Source organism: Pteropus alecto, unplaced genomic scaffold (genome assembly GCF_000325575.1).
Source record: "Pteropus alecto unplaced genomic scaffold, ASM32557v1 scaffold87, whole genome shotgun sequence".
Lineage (NCBI taxonomy): Eukaryota > Metazoa > Chordata > Mammalia > Chiroptera > Pteropodidae > Pteropus > Pteropus alecto.
In genome coordinates, this window is record NW_006443225.1 from 21,815,859 (window position 1) to 21,840,030 (window position 24,172).

Here is a 24,172-nt window from a genome sequence, read left to right on the forward strand (position 1 = left end):
TAAACTAGACAAGGTAATATAGGCAGACTATTGAGATAATACATCTGTATAAATGCTAGATAAATATGTGAAACAAGAATGGAAAAATGACACGTAATTTAATATTTAAAAAGCAGTACGACTTTTGAAAGTAATGATGTCTTCAGCGTTTTGGACATTTTCTAGAGTGTTCATGGAGTTTAGCTACAAGTGATAACATGTTAAAACAAATAGCAGCAAAAATAAACTAGACAAGCACTTTGAGAATGGGAGGATAAGGACCTCCACAGATCCATAATGGATTGAAAAGTTTTTCAGAATTCTGGAAAAGACCCGTAATAATCCAAGGAGTGTTTATAGAACAAAAATGTTGGAGTCTTGGCGAGAATAGCGAGTTTTATAGCGAGTTTTTTCTTGCCCTATTTCCTCCGTACTATAACCCAGCCTTGCAACCGTTGTAGCTGTGGAAACCAGCAGCCTGACAGCCACTGGAGGCAGCAGTATAGGTTTGGATCTCTCTCCAAATTTCTTGCGTAATAGATTCATCATGATTTGATCTGTCTTCCAGGAATAGGCCCATTCACCAAGCCTGTATATTAAAAAAAAAAAAAAAAAAAATCTCAAATCAATAGCCTAACCTTCCACCTTAAGAAACTAAAAAAGAAGAGCCAGTTAATCCAAAAACAAGCAGAGGGAATGAGATAAATATATTTTGAGCTTCAAAGAAATAATCAAGAAGGTGGAAATACAAACTTGGAATGAGAGAAAATTTTGCAATTCCTACACCAGGTAAGGGTCTCATATTCAGATCATGAAAAACTCTTACAGGGCAATACCAAAAAGACAATTAACCCAACTGAGAAATGGGCAAACTATTTGAATAGATGCATTTCACAAGAATACATATACAGATGGCCAATAGGCACATAACAGTGCTCAACATCATTAGTCATTAGAGAATCGTAAATTAACACCACGATGTCATACCGTTCCATACCCACGAGGGCAGTGTAAACGTAAAAGTGAGTGCCGTGGTAATGCAGAGAAGCTGGACTTCTCATGCGTTTCTGGAGTGGGGTCGGGGGAGGCGTGTAAAATAGAGATCAAATATTTAGTCCTACAAAGAAGCCCCCTTGTAAGACAGTTTGGCAGCTTCCCAAATGTTAAACACAAACTTACCACCGACCCAGCAGTTCTACCCCTAGGTGTAAACCGGAGAAGTGAAACATACATTCATTCAGAACTCAGGCACAAATGTTTACAGCACCTTTACTCACAATAGCCAAAACGTGGAAACAGCCCAGATTTCTGTCAGTGGATGAATAGATTTTTAAAAATGTGATATATTCTTACGATGGAATATTATTCGGCAGTGGAAAGGAATAAGATACTGATATGTGCTACAATCAGGGTGGATTTTGAAGATGTTATGCTAAATGAAAGAAGCTGGTCACAAAAGGCCACATATTTATGGTTTCTTGAGGAGATCTTTTTCTAAAACCTTTTCTGAGATTTTTTTCCTTTGTTTTAATAGACCAAAATAGCTTTTGATAACTGGTTTAAAATGTTCAATTGTATATAATTTGGAGTCAGGAAAAACACTTTTTTTGTGTGTTTGTAGGAGCTTCCATTTATTACATTTAGTTTTAGAGGTGAACATGGACACGGACAGTGGATTAGTGGTGACCAGAGGGAAGGAGGGAAGATAAGGGGACAAGAGTCAAGTATCTGGTGACGGAAGGAAAGTAACTATGGGTGGCGAACACACAGTGCAGTACAATATATGACATACTGTTGAATTGTACACTTGAAATTTATTAGATTTTGTTGATCAATGTCACCCTAATAATTTTTAATTAAAAAAGTAAAAAAATTAAAATAAAAGTATTTTTAGCTCTGCCACCTGCATATGTCTAGGCATAAATACTACGACTCAGGTGAGCTCTTCACCTTTCGGAAGCATCTGTCCTCCCCCGGCCTCACCCCACCAGCAGGCCTGCCTGTGACTCACGTGCTCTTAATCTGAAGTATGGCCTAAGACAGTTAAGATGATTGGACATAATAGCCCCTCAATAAATATTTGATAAATGAATGCACTGTAACTAGTACAGCCTTAAATCTACAATACTGATCTAAAGTTTGTTCAAAACGAAATAATTCTTGTTGAATGGTAGTCTCCAATAGGTAGCCCATTCATTCTTTCAGAAAAAGTTGCATTTACCTTGCATCGTATTGGTAAACAGTTGCATAGCCAGAGGCTCTGCTTTTGATCTTCTCATATAGAAATGATTTTTAAGTCCTTAGAAATAATATGTTATGCCCTGTATTTTAATAATGTGCTTTGTGAAGTGTTTAGTTGTATTTACATTATTTTCTTTTTTGGGAACTGGGAGAAATATATTCAGTGATTTTGGGACTTCCAGGCAAGTCATTCTTTAATTCTTTTGTAGTTGCTAAATCAAGTAACTGATCACATTTCTCATTTTGTATTGCATGTGAGATAGCTTAGGGACTTTTTTATAAGCCTTTAAAAACTGATTTAAAATATACGTGGTATTATTTTGATTAAAATTTTAAGCATTAAAACTTTTAAAAAGGCAAATGGAGCAAAAATGATCTCCTTACTCAATGCTATCTCCTTGTAAATATGCAGGATTTCATGGAATTCGTTTTATAATTTAATTTATTCTTGCCTTCATCTTTTTTTCTCACTCAATTTTCCTTCTATTCACTAACTTTTAAAGCAATATTGTATGTATTTTTGTAAGTTCACTTATAACCGAGATTAACAAGATCTAGTCTAAATGAATGAACAGAATCTTTTATGGCAAACAAAGGCCTTGACCTTAATGTGTGTGTTATGAATATGAACAAGCGATTTTGAAATAAATTTTCTTATTGTGTTTTTTCTTAGTAGGAAAGATTAAGTAAAAAATATTAAGAAATAATATTTAAGGTTATTAAAATAATCACTAACAATTTGTAAAATTTTTAATTCTCCCTTTATGAAACCTTTACAAATATTTGGCAGGAAGCATCAATATTGAGAGGCTATTCCAGTGTAAGGTCTGAGCCCAAAATAAGTTGAAATGAATTTTTCATCCCTTCCATTTAGCTCTATGATAATAATAATTTATTTGTTTTTTTAATCTTAAAATAAATACTCAATTTTACTTGTACTTTATCTTCTGCAAATTATACAAATTATAGAAATAACCTAAATAAAATTATTAGACATGTGACTTAAAATAACTACTCCTGGCATCTTAAGAAAGGAAAAATTGTCCATAAGAACAAAACCCCATCTATGAAGATACCTTAATATCAGATCAGAAGAGCTATGAAAAGGCCATTCATTGCTATTGTTATGTTATCTCTGGGACTATTTAGGCGTTATAAGGGGGGCTCCACAAATTAAACGGCCTGGCTTAAAATGTACGACTTCCTGGTGCTTCCCGAGGCTCCCACCTAATGGTCTGACAGGAAAAGAGGGGATCAAAGGGTTTTATCTCATTTTTCCAAAGACAGAATTCTAAGGAAAGAAAAGGGAGTTTCCCAAATGTTAGATAAAATTCTTTGGAGAGAAATACAGTAGAGGATCGTTAAAAGCTTTCATTCATTCAGGTATTTGCTACGTGCCTAAAATCATTCGGGTGACGTGCTGTGGGCTGGAGATACTGAGAGCAAAGTCAGGGGTCCTTGTCCCAGAGGTTGCGTCGCTGAGACTGAAAAAGCAGAGCCTGTGAGTGAAATCCCTGTTAAAGGCTCCCAGGGAGGGCGTCAGTCAGGGCGGTGGGGCGCAGGCGCAGGTCGGGGAGGGCTCCTGGTACACAGGTCACACTCAAACTCAGTTTTATAGGCCAAATGAGAGTTAACCAGGTGGCAATGTGACTGTTTATCCAGGGCAGTTCTTGCAGACGTTGACATCGTTTAGAATGGAGGGATTCAACCGCAGGTTCTGTGGACCAGAGTGGGGGCGGGGAGCGGGGGGCGGGGCCTTCGCAACGAGCTCACCAGCGTATTTGCATCAGTCTCTCTTGGTGTTTGGCCTTGAACCTGTTGAAAAGTCACAATCAAAATGATTAATTAAACTTTCTATTATTAGCACTCTTAATTCATTTTGAATATCTCTTGTTCAACTAATACAAAAGCTATTTTAAGATAACAAGGTCCTGAACTAGGAATTTTCTTCAAGTCCTATGAAAATGTTTCTTTTGGCTTTTCATGTCATGGAGGGCGGCTAGATAAATAATTGTAGAAAACTTACTCCTAACCACCTTGATTTTATCAAATTCCTTTACTTTTGCAAAATCTGGGAATAAAGATTTAATGCCATTTTGATTCATTTTAATGCCATTTTATATTCTTATAGTCAATTTTTTCTTTGTCGCTTGGAGTATTCTTTTTTTTTCTAAAAGTTACACAAAATAATTTTGTGTATTTTGAAAACGTAAGAAGCCTATACTATGTTTCTTCTCATTGCTTAGGAATTTCAAATGCTTATACTTATCTTGAATATTAATAAATGCCTTTTTTGTCATAATTCATAAATTTAACACAGCTTCGTGATTTGTAAGTAATATTTCAATTGCTATTTGAGAGCTTAATTCTACTGCATTTTTTTCTTTATACATTTTTTATGGTATTTATATCATTTGCCATATATTTGAGAGCTGATTTCCTATATTGTATGAATTCTGAGAATTCTGTTAATTGCTTGAGTGTTCATTTTTAATTCAATTTTATGCCATTTTTTCATTTGAGAATTTTCTTTTTTCTCCCTTAGTATTTGTATGAAGATGTCACCCCGAAACTCATCACACTCTGCATATATTTCTAAAAATTTTTTTAAATTCTTTTATTTTCAAATCTCTACCAAACTAATTTTGATAGATTCATAAATCAACCAGCTACATTAATTTCAGGTTTAATGTTTGAACTGAACTTTGTAACAAAATGCTAAGAATTCTTTGGGTCCCCTTTGAGATCCTTTATAAAATCTTTAAAATGATCATCTATGTTTATGTATATGTGTATATGTGTATATATATCCACACAAATACACATATACCATACTGTATGTATGTATGTGTGTGTGTGTATAAAATTTAATACTGCATGCACACTCCTGTGTGTGTATGTGTTTTTATGGGTTTGCACACGTGTGTATATCCTTCAGATGTTGGAAATATATTTGAAGACATCCAGAAGCTAATGTGCTTTGTGACTTTTGATGTTACTTAATTATTCTGTGCCTTAATTTCTTCGTTTGAAAAATGGACTAAGGATAAATAACACTTTTGATGATTAAAGTATCAGTGATAGAGCACCTAGCACAGTGCATGGCAGATGACTGATGGTCAGTATGTGATAGCTGTTTTTCATGGCAAGTCTAGCATGTTTGGATAACAGGAATTACTATGTTTCAATTTTTGGAAATCTATAGAAAGGTTTATTAATGAGCCATTTTTTTAGGAACAGTCTATCAACCTACTTATTAAGATTTAAGAGCAGTAACCTTACGGAGAAAAACTAGGGCAAGGTATCATTGCAGTTCTAATCAAGCACTATTATTTTGCTCAGTGATTAAGTGTCTTTTTTGATGAGTTTTATTTAAATTACACTCCATTTTCTTATGAACAACTGTAATATGAAATCTCTTTTCAGTCTTGTTTATGTTAAATAATGTTTATGCCATAAACATATATTTATAGGTCACATGTTGATTTTTTTTTATTTTTCAAAATTTTAAACTAACATATATTACTTTGAAATGGGCTTTCTTTCCACTTAAAATGAAACATCTGTGTAGGTCACACATGTAGTCTTACTTTACCATAACTGAAACCATATTACTACAAAATACATTTTGAGGGAAAGAGAGGGATGGGTTGCAGAGAGAGGGAGAGAGAATGTTGATGCTACACTGACTTACAAGGGCCAGCACAGTGCTGTAGCCTGACCCAGTGCTGTTTAAATACTGCTGCTGGCTCTCCGAGCTGGGGCGAGATGCTTCATTTCTCAGTGCCTTCAGTGTGCTCAGTTATAACATGGGGGCAGTTATAGTAGTTGATTTATAGAATAGCTAAGAGGATAGAAAAAGTTAATAAGTGTATTATGTTTGGAACAGTGTCTGGCTTAAGACACAGAAAGAGGTCGAAAAAGGTTTATCATCATCTTGTAGTTGCACATTTTTTCCTACAGTTTTCCCCACTATGTTTGCATCATATTCTGTTCTATTGATATAAGTGTAGCATGAGGACATTGCACCCCTAAACACTTCAGTGTTTACCTAGATTCAATATTTGTTTCCAGTCCTTTATTTTTTTTAAGGCAAAATTTATATACGGTAATGTGCATAGTATTTGTACCTTAAGTGTATTGTTCAATGAGTTTTGACAAATACTGTAACACAGGGGTCCCCAACCCTTGGGCTGTGTACTGTCAGGAACCGGGCTGCACAGCAGGAGGGGAGCGGCGGGCCAGCGAGCTTTATCGGTTTCTGCAGCCACTCCCCATGCCAGCATCACCGCCTCAGCTCCGCCTCAGATCCTCAGGTGTTAGGTTCTCATAGGAGCGCCGGTCCCTGGTGCCACAAAGGTTGGGGACCGTGGCTGTAACCCAGACCCCTTCACTGTCACCCCAGAAGTTTCCCTCTGCGCATGCCAGCATCACTGCCTCAGCTCCGCCTCAGATCCTCAGGTGTTAGGTTCTCATAGGAGCGCCGGTCCCTGGCGCCACAAAGGTTGGGGACCGTGGCTGTAACCCAAACCCCTTCACTGTCACCCCAGAAGTTTCCCTCTGCTTCTTCCCCGCCCCTCTCTGGCCACCTGCCAGAGGCAGCTGCTCTTCTGTCTTCCTTTTTCTTTTTCTAGTATAACTCAGCTATCAGAACTCTATGATGAAATGAAACAGTGTGTATTCTTTTGGTGAAAGCCTTTCAGTCAGCACAGTATTTCTGAGATTCATTCATGTCACTTGAATCAATGGTTCATTCATTTTATGGCTGAGTGATATTCCCATGTGTGTATATACAAGAGATTTTATGCATTTTCTTCTGCATGGACACCTGAGCCGTTTCTAGCTTTTAGCTATTCTGACAAAGCTGCTAGTAATATTTTTGTACATTTTTGTAATTGGTCGCAATCATTATTACTGTTATAAAATTTCACTGTCTTTTGCCTCTACAATGTACTTACTACAATGTAGTTCTCATACAGCTCACCTGATTGTTATTTAAAAGCAATATTCCTGCAGTGCCCTTGCCACATAGATTCGCTGTTTAGTGAAAAGTGATATTGCTACCCAGAAAGGAATCTGTTTTAAGCTTAGGCTTCAAAGCAAACACAACTCTTGCTTTAGAGAAGACTGAAAATCACTCTCCTGTAATCACTGTGCACAGATGGTGACCAAGAGAACCCCACTAATATGCCCTTAGTTTAGAGAGAAGCAGAGAAGGCAGGCAGTCAACATCTCTTAGGGCATAAAAAGAAACACAATTGTCCCTGAAAATCAATTTGTGAAGTTTTTGTTTATAGCAAGTTAATAACACTTCATTCATTTGCTCCGGCTCTGTCAAGAGTTGAGAAATGGAGAGACAGCACCCGGTTCCCAGGCCTGCCTCACTTAAGGGACCAGCTTCAGAAGACCTAGAGCTGCCTTAAGCAAGCAGCATTCCAGTGCTCACAAGTGAACAGGCCTGCCAGACCGGCAGGCACGGAGTTGAACTTGAGGAATTGGGATCACACGACAGATTGTGGAGAGTTACAGTGTGAGCGGGAGCAATACTGGAGCAAACGCCCCTGCCGAGCTTTCAGTCGCCGTCCTCGCTGAGCTCTACGGGTGACCGTCATCATCCCCAGAGCAAACATAAATGGAAATTGATAGTAGGTGGATGTTGTGACCAATGTAAAATAGGCAAAATGGCATTTTTGAGGGGAAGGTAAACATTTTAAAACTTCAAGGACTTTTCTGGTTCTACTTTTCCCATAATCTCTTAAATTTCTATTTTGACGTGTTACCACGTTTCTTCCCTAGAATCCGATCAGTTGCATAGAGTGTTGATTACTATAACAGCCGTCAGGAAGGGATTCTATGAATGTGTAGACATATCTTTGTTGTTCTTGTTATTGAGTAAATTGTTTGTAAATGCCTCGGTGCTACAGCAAAGCTGCTATCATTGTATTAACTGAAAGGGACTGTGGAACGTGAAGTGAGTATAATGGCGTGAAGTGAGTATAATGGCGTGTGGTCATCACGTCTTTATCTGAGAGCCTGGGATATAAGTCTGGGATATAAGTGTATCTCTTTTGGTTTTATTTTGTTACAGTGGTTGGAAACGATGGATTTTATGTAATACTGAAAGGCCTGGCTCGACCTCAGACACAGGTGTATAAGAATCTGCTTGAAGAAAGTGAGTCGACAGCCACTTTTATACCTCAGAGTTTCCACAGCTTTGTTTTCAGTGACAACTTAGAAAATGTGGTACTTGCTGAGATGCACACGCCTCCGTGCGACCCCATGGTAAGATCCGAATCTGCGCTCCTCCATCAACAGCGGGGTGTCACTGTGGTAGAACTCTGTCGCTTCCAGACGTTTAACTCCAGCTGTCTCTCACTTCAGTGAGTCCAGAAATATCTAAGATAATATAGCTTTTAAAAATAAAAACTACACTATTAACATTGAACTTGGTATTTGTTTTAAAATTTAATGAGGGATGCCTTCGGCAACATGTGGCCCATTGGCAGGGGTCTATGGTATATTTGACAGTGGAGACAAGCCCGTGTCATCGAATCACCAAACGAGGAAGGAGGGTAGTTAGAGATAAGGGACATGGAACAGGGGACTTGAAGGGATGAGAGGACAGATTATGAAAGGCCTTTTAAATCGTGTTAAGAATGTGTGCTTAGCCTGTTTATCTCAAGAGCAATGCCAGGGTTATCAAAGAGTTGATTCCATTACAATCAGAAAGTCTTACTTGAAGAAAATCCTTCATTTATAGGTAATATTTCAAGACTACCAGCTGGTCAAAAAATAAAAAGTTCAGTATCTTTCTGGATCTCTGGATATTCCAGGTGGGGTCAGATCTGCTTTGCCAAGAATCATGGCTGAAAAAGCCAGGTTTAGATTGCGGGTGGTAAAGATGTTCACAAAAGCCAACGGAACCAATTCGAGCGCAGTTATTTAGCACTGTAGAACCACAAAAGACCGTGAATAGCCCCCAGGTCCAGCCGGTTATATGGCCACACCTTCTAGGTCTGAGTAAGTGCCGTCTCTAATGTTTGCGCAGTAACGAACCCGCCTAACGAACCCGCCTAACGGCGCACTTCTCAGGCCGTATCCCCGCGGTTAAGGGGCCCGTGACTGGAGTTCGAGCTCAGGAAGTGCGACGCCTCCAGCTTCGTTCTCTTCCGGCGTCATTTCGGCCGCTCAAGGCCTTCCGTGGTTCTGTGTTATTGTAGAATTGCTTTTCTGTTGTTGTAAAGAGTGCCACTGAGATTTTGATCGGGATTGCACTAAATCTGTACATCACTTTTGGTAGTATGGACATTAAAAAAATTTTTTTATAAATTAATTTTGACACTTTGAGATATAATTGACATGATACTGTGTAAGTTTAAGATGCACAATGTGTTTATTGATACATTTATATATTGCAATACGATTGCCACATAGCATTAGCTAACACCTGTATCATATTGCATTTAATACTTGTATCAAAAGACATGATTATCATTTCTTTTTTTGTGGTAAGAACAATTAAGATTTAGTTTTTAGAAACTTTGAAGTTTCTAATATAGTATTGTTGATGATAATCCCTGTCCTTGCGTGAGATCTCCAGGACTTATCTCCTAGGCGCAAGTTTGTGCTTTCAAACACTGTCTCCCATTTCTCTGCCCCCTCCCCGGGTAGCCACCACTGTACTATTTGTTTTTACTAGTTTGGCATTTAAAAATTCCACATATAAGTGAGATCATACAGTATTTGTCTTTCCCTGTCTGACTTATCTCACTTAGCATAATGTCCTTAAGGTCCATCCATGTTGTTGCAAATGGCAGGATTTCTTTCTTATGACTGAATAATATTCTATTGTGTATATGCACACACATATGTATGTGTGTGTATATATATATGTACATACACATGCCATATCTTCTTCATTCATCCATTGACAGACACTGAGGTTGTTTCCATATCTTGGCTATTGGGAATAATGCTGCAAACAATGGGCGTGCAGATATCTCTTTGAGATTCTGTTTTCATTTTCTTTGAATATATACTCAGCATTGGAATTGCTGGATCGTATGGTAGTTCTATTTTTAATTTTGGGGGAAATTCTATGCCATTTTCCATACCGGCCGAATCAGTTTTCATTCCCGCCAGCAGTATATAAGGGTTCCTTTTTCTCTACTTCCTCACAGACACTTACTCTATCTTGTCTTGTTGATAATAGCCATTTTAACGGGTATGAAGTAATTTCTCATTGTGGCTTTGATTTGAATTAATCTGATAATTAGCGATGTTGAGCATCTTCTCATATACTGTTGGCCATTTCGATGTTTTCTTTGGAAAAGTGCCTGTTTAGGTCTTCTGCCCATTTTTTAATTGGATTTTTGTTGTTTGTGTTGCTGAGTTGTAAGAGTTCTTTATATAGTTTGGGTATTAACCTCTTATCTGACATATGGTTTGCAACTATTTTCTTCCATCATATGGGGTTTTTTGTTGTTGTTGATTGTTTCTTTTGCTGTGAAAACTGGAACTTTACTGAATTCATTGGTTATTTCTATTATTATGTGTGTCCTTGAATCTAATCTCTTATAGACAGCTTATCACAGCCTCTCTCTCTCTTTAAATACATTTAGCCGCACTGTCTTTTTATTGGGGGAATTTAACCTATTTACATTGAAAGTTATTATTGATAAGTGAGGACTTAATATTGTCATTTTTTAATTGTTTGCTGTCTGCTTTGAAGTTGTCCTCTTCCTCTCTTGTTGTCTTCCTTTGTTATTGGATGATTTTTTTTGGTTGTGATTTGTTTCCATTCTTTTCCTTTTGTGTATGTGTATATATATTGTAGGTTTTTCTTTGTGGTTACCTTGAGGCTTACATAAAATATCTTGTAGTTCTCTCTAAGTTGATAACAATTTAACTTCACTCACATGCAAAAATTACATTTTTACTTTACTCCTCTTCAAGTACTTTTAGTCAGAGTTTACTTCTTTTTATATTGTGTACCCATAAACAGTTTTTTTTGTGGTTATAGTTATTCTTAGTATTTTTGTCTTTTCGGATTTGAAGGCATTTGCGTGCCACCATCACAGCGTTGCATTCTCCTGTATTTGACCATGTATTTACCTTTACCAGGGAGAGTTATGTTTCCATATACTGTTCAGCATGTTTTTGCTTCAATCTGAAGAAATCCCTTCAGCAGTTTTTCTAAGGTAGGTCTAGTTGTAATGAACTCCCTCAGTCTGTATTTGTTTGGGAAAGACTTTAATCTCTTTTTTCATTTTTAAGGATAGTTTCGCCAGGTATATTAGCAGTTTTTCTTTTAGTACTTTGAATAAGTCATTTGACTCTGTCCTAGGCTGCCAGGTTTCTACTTAGAAATTCACTGATAATCTTATGGGGGTTCCATTTACTGTGACAAATTACTTTTTTCTTACTGCTTTCGAAATTCTCTGTCTTTGACTTTTGATAATTTAATTGTAATATGTCTTAAGTTAGACCTCTTTACATTCAGCCTATTTGGATTCTTTGGGCTTCTTGAATCTTGATGTCTGTTTCCTTCTCCAGCTTGGGAAATTCGAGGTCATGATTTCTTTAAGGAAACTTTTTGTCCCTTTCTCTCTCCCTCCTCTGGGTGAGGTGTGCATGCAGTAGTGGTGCTGGGTGTGGGGTGTACATGCACAGGACCTGGGGTGCCGGCCCTGGGGGGCGCACGTGGCTCCAGTCCCAGGAGGCATAGCAGCGTAGGCTCCGTCATCTCTGTTGGCCAAGACTGTGGCAGTCCTCAGTGGCGAGGGCTGCTGGTCCTGGTCCTGTTCCTGTGAGGGAGAACTCACAGTGCAGAGAATTCCTCTTGTCACTGGGTGGCACTGCCTGGGGAATGACCTGGGGCAGGTGGAACGCTTTTTCCTTTCTCTCTTTGACCAGTCTCAGTGTTGATGCTCCTGGGATGCTGCAGCTTCTTTATTGAATGCGAACACTCTTCTGTAGCTGTTGTAGTTCACTACTTTTAAATCGTTGTTTTTGTGAGGGCTGAGTGAGACTTCTTGGTCCTCCACATTGCTGATGTCCGTGATGCAGTTTTGATTTATTGTCTTGGCTAAGATGAAGGAGGGTGAGGGGAGGGCAATCTCAGAGGCTTCCACTTGGCTTTTCTCACTGACAGCTCGTACTCCCAAGGCCAAGAAACCATCTGGGGATCTACCAAGTATCCACCAAATCATGCATTTAAGGTATATGGAAATTGCCATGAATTAGATATAATGACTCAGTGGAGCTACTGTGAACCAGACCTGGGCCAAAACTCCTTTTTTTTTTTATGCATTCTTCATATTTCTTCACTGTAACAGGTGGCCATGATGACACTTTATGTACCCAGGTTTTAAAGTCACTACTCCAGCTTTCATGGCTGTGAACACAACCCTATCTGTAGCTATGCTGTCCTTATAATTAAATACCGTGCCAACTCCTTTGCTTTTTCTGTCTCATAACTGTCAAAGAGGAGGTTTTTTTATGTTGCCATGGAAACCTTGAAATACATACCTCACCTTAAGTTGATGATTGATTTTCCTCAACCTTTCATTCTTTCTCCAGTGTATTGACATCCCCTAGCAACAGTCACTTTATTCTGTGGATCTTATAATTACTCACCCCCCAACATCACAAAGGTCTGAGATATTATGACTTTCAGTGCATTCTCTTCGGCCAACACCCCACCACTGTTCAACCCCATGAGAAGTTTTATCAGTTGTACTGCTGCAGTGTGTCAGAGACCCTCAGTGCTACAGTGATGGGGTTTTCATTGCAAGCTGGCTGGCAGGCAGTTCTCAGCTCTAAAGTTCTTTTTTTTTTTTTCTTTGTACTTCTGATAGAATATTTGAAAAAGGATAGAAATAAAGACTGACAATTTTGTTAACTGTCAGCAACTGTAGAGCTTTTGCTGTCATTAAAGTCTGCTGAAGGACAAGTATGTGACTTATTCACTAAATTTATCTTAGATTACCAAAAATGTAAATTATGTTTGCTGACATGGCGCCCTATAGAAAATTTTAGTTATATTTATAAAACGTGTTGCTCTTTTCCTAATTTTAGTAACTGGCCTTTCTGTGTGTTTATTTAATGGGACTTTTACAAGTAAAATATTACTATTTCCAAATAGTTGTGCTCAGAAGAGTTTTTTGGCTTTTCATAAATAACCAAAGGGTTATATATATGTATATATATATATATTTTTTTCTCCATCTGTTTGCCTTCTTTGCCGTTATTTTCTTTTTTATTGTGTTATATCAGAGAATCAAACTACAAAGAAGAAAAAAAAATATCTTCACTCTTCAGTTTTACCCTCTAACAGTTTTGTTGACAAGTCGGCATCATCCGAGTAGAGTGAACATAAGGTGAAAACCGTACAGTCTGAGGATCAAATTCATTTTTCATGAGATAACTACGATGCTAACACAGAGCACAAACATTTGCTGAATTTACTTCCTGCTGCAGACATAAAGTGCACTAAAAACAATAGTGCAGTGCAGATGTATGGAAATCATTTTTGTTGTTGCCTTTTTTTGATATTGATTTATACATTAAAACAAAAAGCTTTTTTATTATAGAGCAGATATATGTCATAAGAGCAATAGTGTAGCGTAGCTTTTTGAAATCAGCTTTTTAAACAGACTTTCCTCATTTGGCCACTTACTAACTGTGCTGCACTGGACAACTTAAGACTTAATTGCTTCATATAAAAAATGGGAATAACAAAAGTACCTACCTCAGGAAATTTTGTGAAGATTACATGAGAAAATATAACTGTGTTTCTGGCACAGGATATGGGTTTAACAAATAATAGTGAATTTTTTTATTACTACTGTTATTATTATTGTAATTGAATCAAATTAAGAATAAAAATATTAAGAACATGTCTACATACTGTCGGATGGTGAACTCTTCCCCAGCTTTGACCGTGGCTGGTCTCTGGAGTCAGGCAGCACCCTACGCAAGGCCCTAAGTCAAATCCCCCGGGAAGTCACTCCAGGCACGACACATGCAGCTGGGCCTCCTCCGTGGCGAGCGTACTCGCTGTGTCCAGAATCACTTCCCTTCCCTTCCCACACGAGAACCCCGCTCGTGAGTGCCCACTGAGGAGCCACGGCCGTGGGGGAGAAGCCTCCACACGGCACGGGGACACTCTGCTCCCACCCCTCCTCTTTCCTGCTCTTCCTTTCTCTGCTCGCATACCTGAGACTCTCCTTACATCTCACTCATTGGTTAGGTTCTCTCTGCTCGCATACCTGAGACCGGAACATGGAAGGTCCTGCCTCACTTCGCTGGTTAATTCATGAGACTCTCCTTACATCTCACTCATTGGTTAGGTTGTCAGGAAGCTTGGTCAGTTTTACGATTGGGATATCTTTCTCATCCATGATCTTGAAACTCAGCTTTGGATCTCGTTTTACATGGCTGTGTGTGTAACCATCATTGCTAATTAATGTGTGCTTTCTGAACACAGTTCAGTTTCGCCGTAACTATCTAGCCTCGTCACAACTCCAAAATCTGTTTTCATTACATATCGAATCGAAGCATTTTGTCTCTACTTTGTAGATACTTACATGCTTAACAGATTGTGTAGGACACCCGTATGCATCCACATCAAGACGGAGCTGTCCTTCTTGATGTCCTTTAGAGAGAGAAGGTAGAGAACAAGAGAAATACTCTCTGCCATTCAGAATGATAGAGGCGAAGATAAAAGCACAGGACTCGGATGGCGGCACTTCTCAGCTTGAATCCTGCCCTGCTAGTTACTGCCGTTTGACCTTGGACGTGTTCCTGCATTTTCTGCACCTCTGTTTCTTTATCTGCAAGATTGGTTTAGTGGCAGTAAGAATACTAATAATATCTTCCTCAGAGTGCTGGTTTGAAGATTAAATAAGATGATTCATGGAAGTGCTTAACACAAAATAAGGGCTCAGAGATGTTCTGCTTTGATCATTACATATTAGTAATAGGTATGAGTGGCCAAGTCAACTTAGTAGGCAGCAGTTAATATTTGAGATTAAAGGAAAGAGTAGTACCTTTTGGCAGGATGTAAAGAAGATAGATTGAAAAGATTAGATTTTAAATGGATAGACTGAACAGATTTGGGAAAACATTTTCTGTGGTTTTAAAGGGCTGTTACGAAAACTAAGTCAGAATTCACAGAATATTTTTGGTGTCAACGAAAAGTTATATTACTGGAAGGATACATTCTTCTAAAGGAATATTTTGGAGATAGGGCTAAAAAAGAGGCAGGAGAGTATACAACCTCAAATTTAAGGTTTAAGGAATTTGTGCTTATTTGGACGTCACTTGAAATCACAGATATTGACTTATATCCACATTAGCATTTAACACAACAATTTACATGTGGCACATTTTTGAAAGAATGACAATAGAAGCATCTAGCATGGTGCTTGGTACATGATGAAGAGCGAACAATTATATGATCACTGCTATGGTTCGGGAGTGATGATTATAAAGGCATTAAATCCACAGTGATTAAATTAGTTTGTGCCTGTCTAAATCAAATGGTCTCAGTTATGTGATACAAGGACCAGTGCATAAAGAAAACAGTGATATTTATTTACAATCAGTTTGGCAACTATAACTGTACCATTTATACTCTTATTAAAATAGGTAAAGGCAATGGCTCTGTTTCCCATTGTAATTGTATAAATTGGGTAACCAGAGATAATAAGCACATGTGCATAATTTAATTGCTGGCTGCATAAATTTTATTGTTGATATTTAGATTAATTCCTACGTTTTGTGGGAATAAACCCCCTCTCAAAGACATTCTTTACTAGCTTGTATCAATTCCAGCCAGCCAGTCAGTAACCAGCTATTTGAGTGCGGATTGGTGGTGGTGGGCCGTGGGGACCGGTGAAACCAACTTGCTGCCAGTATGTGTGTGTCCTTAATTTGGGGTGAAACTATTTTAAGCAAACTAATCACTCAACCATTGCATCCCAATTTCTCAATCTCCCAACTACAAAATATTTCTAATCTGTGTTATCAGTGCAGATTGTATCTTTCTTAGCCGAGGGGAATTGAGCCATGAGGATCTTACTCATACTGCCCAGTACATTTCAGATTTTATCAGATATTTGGGTAAAGACTTCAGAGGCATTGGTCCCAGTCCAGAGTTCTGCTGATCCCCTCCATGTCTTATCTCATTTATTCAGACTGTCTTGAATGGTTCTCTGATGCTGATCTTCCTGGACATCTATCCCAATCCCCAAAATCAAGGTGACTTCCGTGACATTGGGGAACATACTTTTTTCAGTTGCCTAGTATAGTATTTCAGGAACTTTTAAGGTGTTCAATAAGAATAAATTAAATTAATTTCAGTTGAATTTAATTAGAGCCTTCAAAATATCAAAGATATCTGTGAAATGAGTTTTGATTCCATTAAATTGCAAATAATAGAGGATTTAATCCCTATCGATTTAGAGTTTCTGTTTTCATATGCTTAAGACATTTATTTTGTCTTAATTGATGTGTTTAAAATACATACAATTATTTTGTATTTATAATTGATACAAATTTTAGAATATTCAAAAGTTAAAAAAGTCACTTAGGAAATATTTTTGCTATAAAAATGGATTGGAACTTAACATTTAATTGTCTCTCCAGTTCATTAAAAGTTTAATAGAAATATCTTGCGATTTAGTTACAACATGATTGTATTTTTTATCATACTACATGTACTGGCCTTTTATTTTCGGAGAGTTCAGGTGTGGTATATAACTGAAAATAAACAAGTTTACTACTATTTGAAAATAAATTACAGGAAGAGTAAAAATTACACTGTTTATATCTAGAAATAAGTTTAAACAAAGAGGTGAAGTTCTTTATATTGAAAATTACAAAACATTAATGAAAGAAACTGAAGAAAACACAAATAAGTGGAAAGATAGTCCATGCTTATGGATCAGAAGAATCAATATTGTTAAAAGATCTGTACTCCCCAAAGAAATCTACAGATCCCAATCAAAATTCCAAAGGCATTTTTCAAAGAAATAGAGTAAATAATCCTAAAATTAATACAGGACAACAACAACAACAACAACAACAAAACAGAATAACCAAAGCAATTTTGAGAATGAAAAACAAAACTGGAGGCATCATGCACCCTGATTTCAATAAATGGTATTGGGAAAACTGGACCAGTGATTTATAAAGTACACAAAAATTAACTTGGAATGGATTAAAGGCTTACTTAAAACTATAAAACCTCTAGAACAAGGTGTAGTTGGTTAGTGCCTTGACATAGGTCTTGGTGATTATTTTTTTGAATCTGACACCAAAAGCTGTTATCAAAAAGATAAGAGATAACAAATATTGGTGCGTATGTGGAGAAAAGGGAATCCTCATGCACTGTTGATAAGAATGCTAATTGGTGCAGGCAATATGGAAAACAGTATGGCAGTTCCTCAAAAATTAAAAATAGAACTACTGTATGATTCAGCAATTCCACTTTGGGTATTTATCCAAAGAAAAAGAAAACACTGATTTGAAAAGATACGTGCACTCCCGTGTTTATGCAGCATTATTTACAGTAGCCAAGATATGAAAACAACCTAAGTGTCCAGAGACAGATGAATGGATAAAGAAGATGAGGTACATATATACAATGGAATATTATTCAGCCATAAAAAAGATGAGATCTTGTCATTTGTCACGACATTATGCTAGGTGAAATAAGACAGATAGAAAGACAAATACTGTATGATCCTTCTCTGTGGAATATATAAAACAGACCAAAGCTCATAGAGACAGAGGACATATTGGTGGTTGCCAGAGGTGGGGACGGGGTGGCGGTGGGTGGGGGAAGTAAAGAGAATTTTACTGTCTATGTGATGTTCTTACAGCTCCTCTATTATAGAAGCAATAAAGACGTTTGTGTGTATATTAAGTCTGTTTAACAGTGCTTTCTAAATAACTTCATAAAATAAAAAGACTTCACATGTAGGCATTAACTCGGGTATATCTCATTTCACAAACATATACTTAATAGAAATAAAGCTTTCAACAAATTTGTTTCAATCAATATTTCCCCCAATCATTTTTTTAAAAAAGGTCGTTTCTCATTTGACCATTTTATTCGGAAGACACCAAAATATATTCAAGTATGTTATTGTTTTTTTCAACTTTTTAAATAGTGGCTATAAAAGAGCTGGTAAACATTTACAAATTTATAGAAGAGTTAAAGTAGGTATTAATATTGTAACACTTATTTAGAGATAGATAAGTAAGTGCAGCTTCTGGTTTGTGAATGTTTGCATGTCTGCTGCGAAATGCCTGTTTCATTCTGTGTTCATTTTGCTCTCAGGCTTTTGTCTATTTGATTATTAATTTCTAAGATCTTTGAGTATAGTGGTGATTTAATTTTTTTTGCTCATGATTTCTATTTCTTAGCAATTTTGCTTTTTTTGCATTGTAACAGGTTCTATTTAATTTCCGGATTAAAAATTCAGGTTTTAAAATTGTCCATTTTCTCAATTTCTTTATGAAATTAACTAAATTTGGAAAATCATGTTTATTTTATTTTTGAGTCCAGAGAGTCTTTGGTCTCTATCATGGTATCTGCTTAAGAAACTTTCTTATATTTTTAAGGCTTTATTTTTGTTTAGAGCAGTTTTAGGTCCACAACAAAACTGGGAGGAAAGTAGCCCCACCCCCTACCTGCACAGTACCCCCCCATCGGCGTCCCCCACTGGAGGGGTACCCTTGTTACTGCTGACGAGCTTACACTGACACCACAGTCACCCAGAGTCTACATATTTAGGGGGTACCCTTGTTACTGCTGACGAGCTTACACTGACACCGCAGTCACCCAGAGTCTACATATTTAGCTTTTGTATTCCCAAACTCTTTGATTTATTCTGTCTCAAGGGGCAATTCACTTGTGTGTACTGAGGTCATTGACATGGCTCATCATCCCAGGTCCTTCAAGCAGCTGTGCAATTGTACACTGTGACTCCAAACTTCTTGAGTACATGTTAGAAAAGCAACTTTCCTTCTTCCATGTGACTGTCACTTGTTCTCATCCTACCCAAATCGTTGACGGTAAATGCCCTGACACCTCAAAACTACCACTATATAAACAACCTACATCATCTTATATTTGCAAGATTGTGCTTTTATTTTTGTAAAAATTAGTTTTCTCACTGGATAATTAAACAGGAGAAGGCATCCCGGCTGCCGTTAGCCCTAGGCAGATATTTTAGGGCTAGTAAACAGATCTCTCATTTGTAAGGATCATTCTTTCAACTTGCAGTATTACATACATATGATGGTTCAGGTAAAACAGGTTCATTATTTAAAAGTCCAGCAGGTTCTTGAACTGATATCTCATAGGTATACGTTTGATTTCATTTACTGCCAATTTCTTCTCCAGAAAGTTTTACAGAACTACTGCTTTAAGATTGCAATTTATTTTTTCGTCACTATTTTTAATTTTAATTTTTTTCAGTAGACGTAAAATAGTGAAAAGATGAGGGTAAAAGCACTGGCAAGCCTGTTCCACTACTAATTTTTCTACTACTTCTGGAATAAGCTTATTTATAGTTTTTCATTTCCCAAGTTATAATTTCTATGATCTTTCTGTCATTTTTCATACTGAGAATGGGAAGCTTTGGGTTTAGTTATTAACAAAGTAGATGATGCCAATGAATGTCAGAATTTTTGACAGTAACATAAACTTTAAGTATGGCTTGTCACTATTTGAATAAAGAAGGTTTTTTCTTCTTACAGTTGAAATCCATTTCATGAAACTTGGTGAGAGAATTTGGTTTTTACTTCTAAGTTAAGAGTTTTGAATGTATGTAATATAAACTCCTATTGATAATGGCTTAAGTGATAATATATTCTGCCCCATGAAGGAAATCTGGAGATAGATGGTTCAGGAGTTTGTTCATTTAGTGCTGCACAACGTTGTCTGGACTCAGGGGCTTCCCCATTTTTCCATCCTGCTATCCTTAGAGTGCTGGCTTTCCTCCTCAGACTCGCTTCTCAATTGTTGTCACTATTCCAGGCTTTTTTGCTCATTATAAGTCACCCGGTCTATTGTATTTTGTCCTAGCATCCAGAATGGACTAAAATAGTCCACCTTTCAACTCCAAATTGACAGAGGTGGATGTCATCACATTACTAACTTAGGCTAATCACGATTCGGCCCCAAGGCTTAGTCCATGATCTGGGTGCTCTTCAGCCTGCTGCCGGAGCAGCCAGGCTTCTGGTAGCAAGCAGGGCAGACGCGGGACGAGCTGCGGAGCAGAGCAGATGCTGTGTTTTGCGCATGGGCTCCTCGACAGCGGTCTGATGTCGAGCGAGCCCTGCGACCATCCTGCAGGCCGGCTGAGCTCTCCGCATCACAGGGCCCTCGAGGCCCTTAGTGTAATTTCGGTTCCCTAATTTTTGTGGCCTCGTTTTTCTGATATTTTTGCGTATTGAGCATGGTCGGTACCGTTGTAATATGACAGTCTTTCTTAGAAAATGGATTGACCCTCTGTCTAGGCACTATGTAGCATTTGTGCTCCTTTCCACATGTCGTGGCACCGCTCAGCGGCAGATGGCTGTAAATATGTTTGCTCGTGCCGTGTGCCCGGTTTTACTCTGCAGTCACTCCAGGACAGCTGTCATGGCCCTCGGAAGTGTGGGCAGAACACGCACTGCTCCCCACGCTGGCTGGCTTTCCGGCGCCATCTCTCACACAGAGAACTCTTCTGCATTTACCTTTTAATATTGTACTTCTGAGTAAGATTTCTTTGAAGAAAATATTTTTCAAGTGGAAGGGGTGGATAGATTAGAAAGCAGCATTGTGGAGTCCATCTGGATTGTGATATCTGATAGCAGATTCCTGTGTTCCCACGTAAATTGATGATAACGTGAGCATTTTTGATAGAACAATACAGTCGTTTAGATTAAATTTATTGTGTCCCTTCTGACATTCATTTCTGTTTTTTTATGCTGTTATAACCAGAGTTATATTCATTATTGTGATAAAATAATAATCTTAAACTGTGGTTCAAGATATACAGGTCCTATGTAGGAAAAAGGAAACATGTTCTTTCTTTGTGTATTTACTTAAACATGAAACAAAGTGTACTTTTCCCTTATATCCAATTCTATGAAATTTGTCATCTATTCGACATCAAACAATGAAATTGACTTTCAATATTTTGTTAGTACAATAAGTTTTAACATTTTTTCAACATCAATTACGTTTTTATTTCAATGATTATATTTACATGAAGAAAGACAATTTCATATCTAGACTCTGTAAACTTCTTTATAATCAGAGGAGCAATTAGTTATTTTACTTAGAGAATAAGTTAGTAGAAGCATACAGTTTATTCTTTCACTGATTATTTTAATGTAGTTAAGTCAACAAACCTTAAATAGTCACCCACTCAGTGACATGTGTTAATTGCAGAGTACGGCATGTTACGAAATTGGCGTTGTTCCTGTTCTCAAATTTAAAGTCTAGTATGCAGTGTTTATAAAGCTTTGTTAGATGTTATGGGGAATCTAAAACTTAGGTTAATTTTTTTTTTTTTTTGTCACTAAAGGTTTTCAATCTAGCTGGGGACTGAATGCATGTGCACATGCAAATCATATAACAACAGAAGTTAGTCTCTGCTGAAGTGCTGACTTGCTGGGACAGAAAGTTCTGTGGGATGTCAGAGGTGGGGAGGTTGCCGCGGAGTGAGTGGTGAACAGTGCCTGTGGGGACGTGGGAGCTTGTGAAAGCTTCAAAGATCAAGGAGCATCTGACTGTGCGGGAATGGGGAGGGCAGGTGAGTTTTCCATGAAGAATCCTCTTTTGAGCAATGATTTCGAAGCGCAAATGAGTAAACATCTGGCAGGTGTGAAGTTTGGAAAATTCAGTGGTGAATGGATAGAAGGCAGGTCTAGAGAAGGAAGAGAGGAGAGAAAGGGGAGGGCTGGGGCTGAGCCAGACCGAGGGCGCAGCCGCAGTAAACTGAGGGCGAGGGCGGGAGTTTTGCGTACCCTCTCTTCCCCCGTCCTCAGCCACAGAGCCACACTCCACCCTTCTCCACCTGGCTCTGCGCCCCAAGGCTAGCCTGTGGGATTGAGGAGAGGGCCCTTAGGCCCGGGCCTGCAGCTGGATTCCATTCAGGGGGAGCCCCAGCCAGAGACCAGAAAGAGGCAGGAGAGTGGAGGTCAAGGTGTCTATGCCCTGGCTCCCTCTCTGCATTGTTGCTGGCTCAGTCTCTCACCCGAAGGCCTCAGCTCCTGTCACATGGCCCGCCCCACACAGCTCTTCCAGGGCTCAGTTTCTCCCTTGTCAGGCCTGGGGGGCAGGGTGCTTGTGTGTTGCCCTTCTAGTGAGCTAGTTAAAATGTTGAAAGAAAAATTTACCAACCTAGAATTCTCTATCCTGGGAAATTGTCCTTCGAAACTGAAAAAGAAGTAGTCTTTCTCAGACAAATGAGAATTGAGGGAATTTGTTGCTGGTATACCTGCCTTGAAATAAATGTTAAAAGAAATTCTTTAGAGAGAAAGGAGAAGTGATACAGGTCAGAAACTTGGCTCCACGTAGAAGAAGAGCATTGGAGAAAGGATAAGCGAAGGCTAGTATCCTCATTTAAAAAAGACAAAAGTAAGACTCGGAAGGCGAAGTCGCTTCCGCAGAGTGACACCGCTGGCAGATGGCAGAGCCAGTCGCAGACCTCATGCCGTAGGGTTGTTACGAGGCTTCAGCGAGCTCACGTTTGTGAAGTCCTGACACGGTTGTACTGCAGGGAACACTTATGTCTTTATTAAACAGAATAAGACAAAAGAGACTGATGGTGCAGGATTAGTGTGTATATACAATATCAGTTTACTTACATGATCAATGACTAACAGAAACATAGTTTTAAATTAAGAAAACTGTAGCTATGTCCACCTGAGGGTGGCGGGGAGGAGTGGGGAGAAGGTAGATGGGGTAAAGGGGGTCAAATATGTGGTGTCAGAAAGAAATCTAACTATGGGAGGTGAACACAGTATGTGTGTGTATTAAGGCCTATATATACTTTATAACAGTAACACCTTACTGTTAAAGTATACAGTTGAAACTTATTGGATTTCGTTAACCAGTCACCATAAAAAAAAATTAATTAATTACAAAAAGGAAAAAAAAAATAAGCAGTTACTTGAATAACCACGTGCTTCGGCATTTTGAACCCAAGCCCCCTGGTGGCTTGGGAGGCTAATTCGCCTCGCCCAGCCCCAGACCACAACGCAGACTGATGCAGGCGTCCCACGCTGCTCATGGTTTATTTCTGCTTCAGCAAATCCATCCCTTCTTGCCCTCTTTGAGCCAAGAGTTTTAAGTACCAACATTGTCTTTCCATGTCTAAAGATCAGTAATTTTTTGGAAGAAAAGGTTTTATTTGGTTCGATTTAACAATTTTTTCTCCACTAGAACCATAAGTCTTTTGGATGTTCTTTTGAGTCCTGACATCTTGCAAAAACATACAATAGTAATTTCTCTGAAGTTGGCTTTATGTTTTGTCAGAAGTTCCTCCAGCCGGTTGCCTTGTGTAGTGCACTGTTTTTCTCGAGAGTTATTTGTTCAAGCAACAGACAGCCTCTGTTTTATTCAAGTGTGTTTGGACATCTCAGTTCACCCCCAGTCCTTTGTAATGGTGCTCTGTTAATACACCAGTCTTTCCTTTGGAAAAGGTTGGAATTAAACCACCCATTAATTTCAGATGTATCTGAGGAATGAGTTGCAAGCACACTGTTTTGACCGTGACAAGCATTTCCTTCGTGACTGGTGTGTTGTTCTTCATGGGTTAGTTACTGCCACTGGAGTGAGGATACAAGTTAGAGTGTCATAGGCCTGAAGTTTCTGCTTTTCCTCACATTGGCGATGGCAAAAAATCTAAATCCTTTTAGGCATAGTTCAAAAACTACGCTT

General features: G+C 38.3%; 1 protein-coding gene across 1 annotated transcript in view; it reads left to right on the forward strand.

Annotated features, from left to right (window-relative positions):
• CNBD1 (cyclic nucleotide binding domain containing 1) overlaps positions 1 to 24,172 on the forward strand; it is a 133,071-nt gene that overhangs the window by 78,771 nt on the left and 30,128 nt on the right. Inside the window, exon 6 of the mRNA XM_006924109.1 lies at positions 8,309 to 8,502. Coding sequence (XP_006924171.1) covers positions 8,309 to 8,502 — 194 coding nt within the window. The remainder of the gene's footprint in view (positions 1 to 8,308; positions 8,503 to 24,172) is intronic.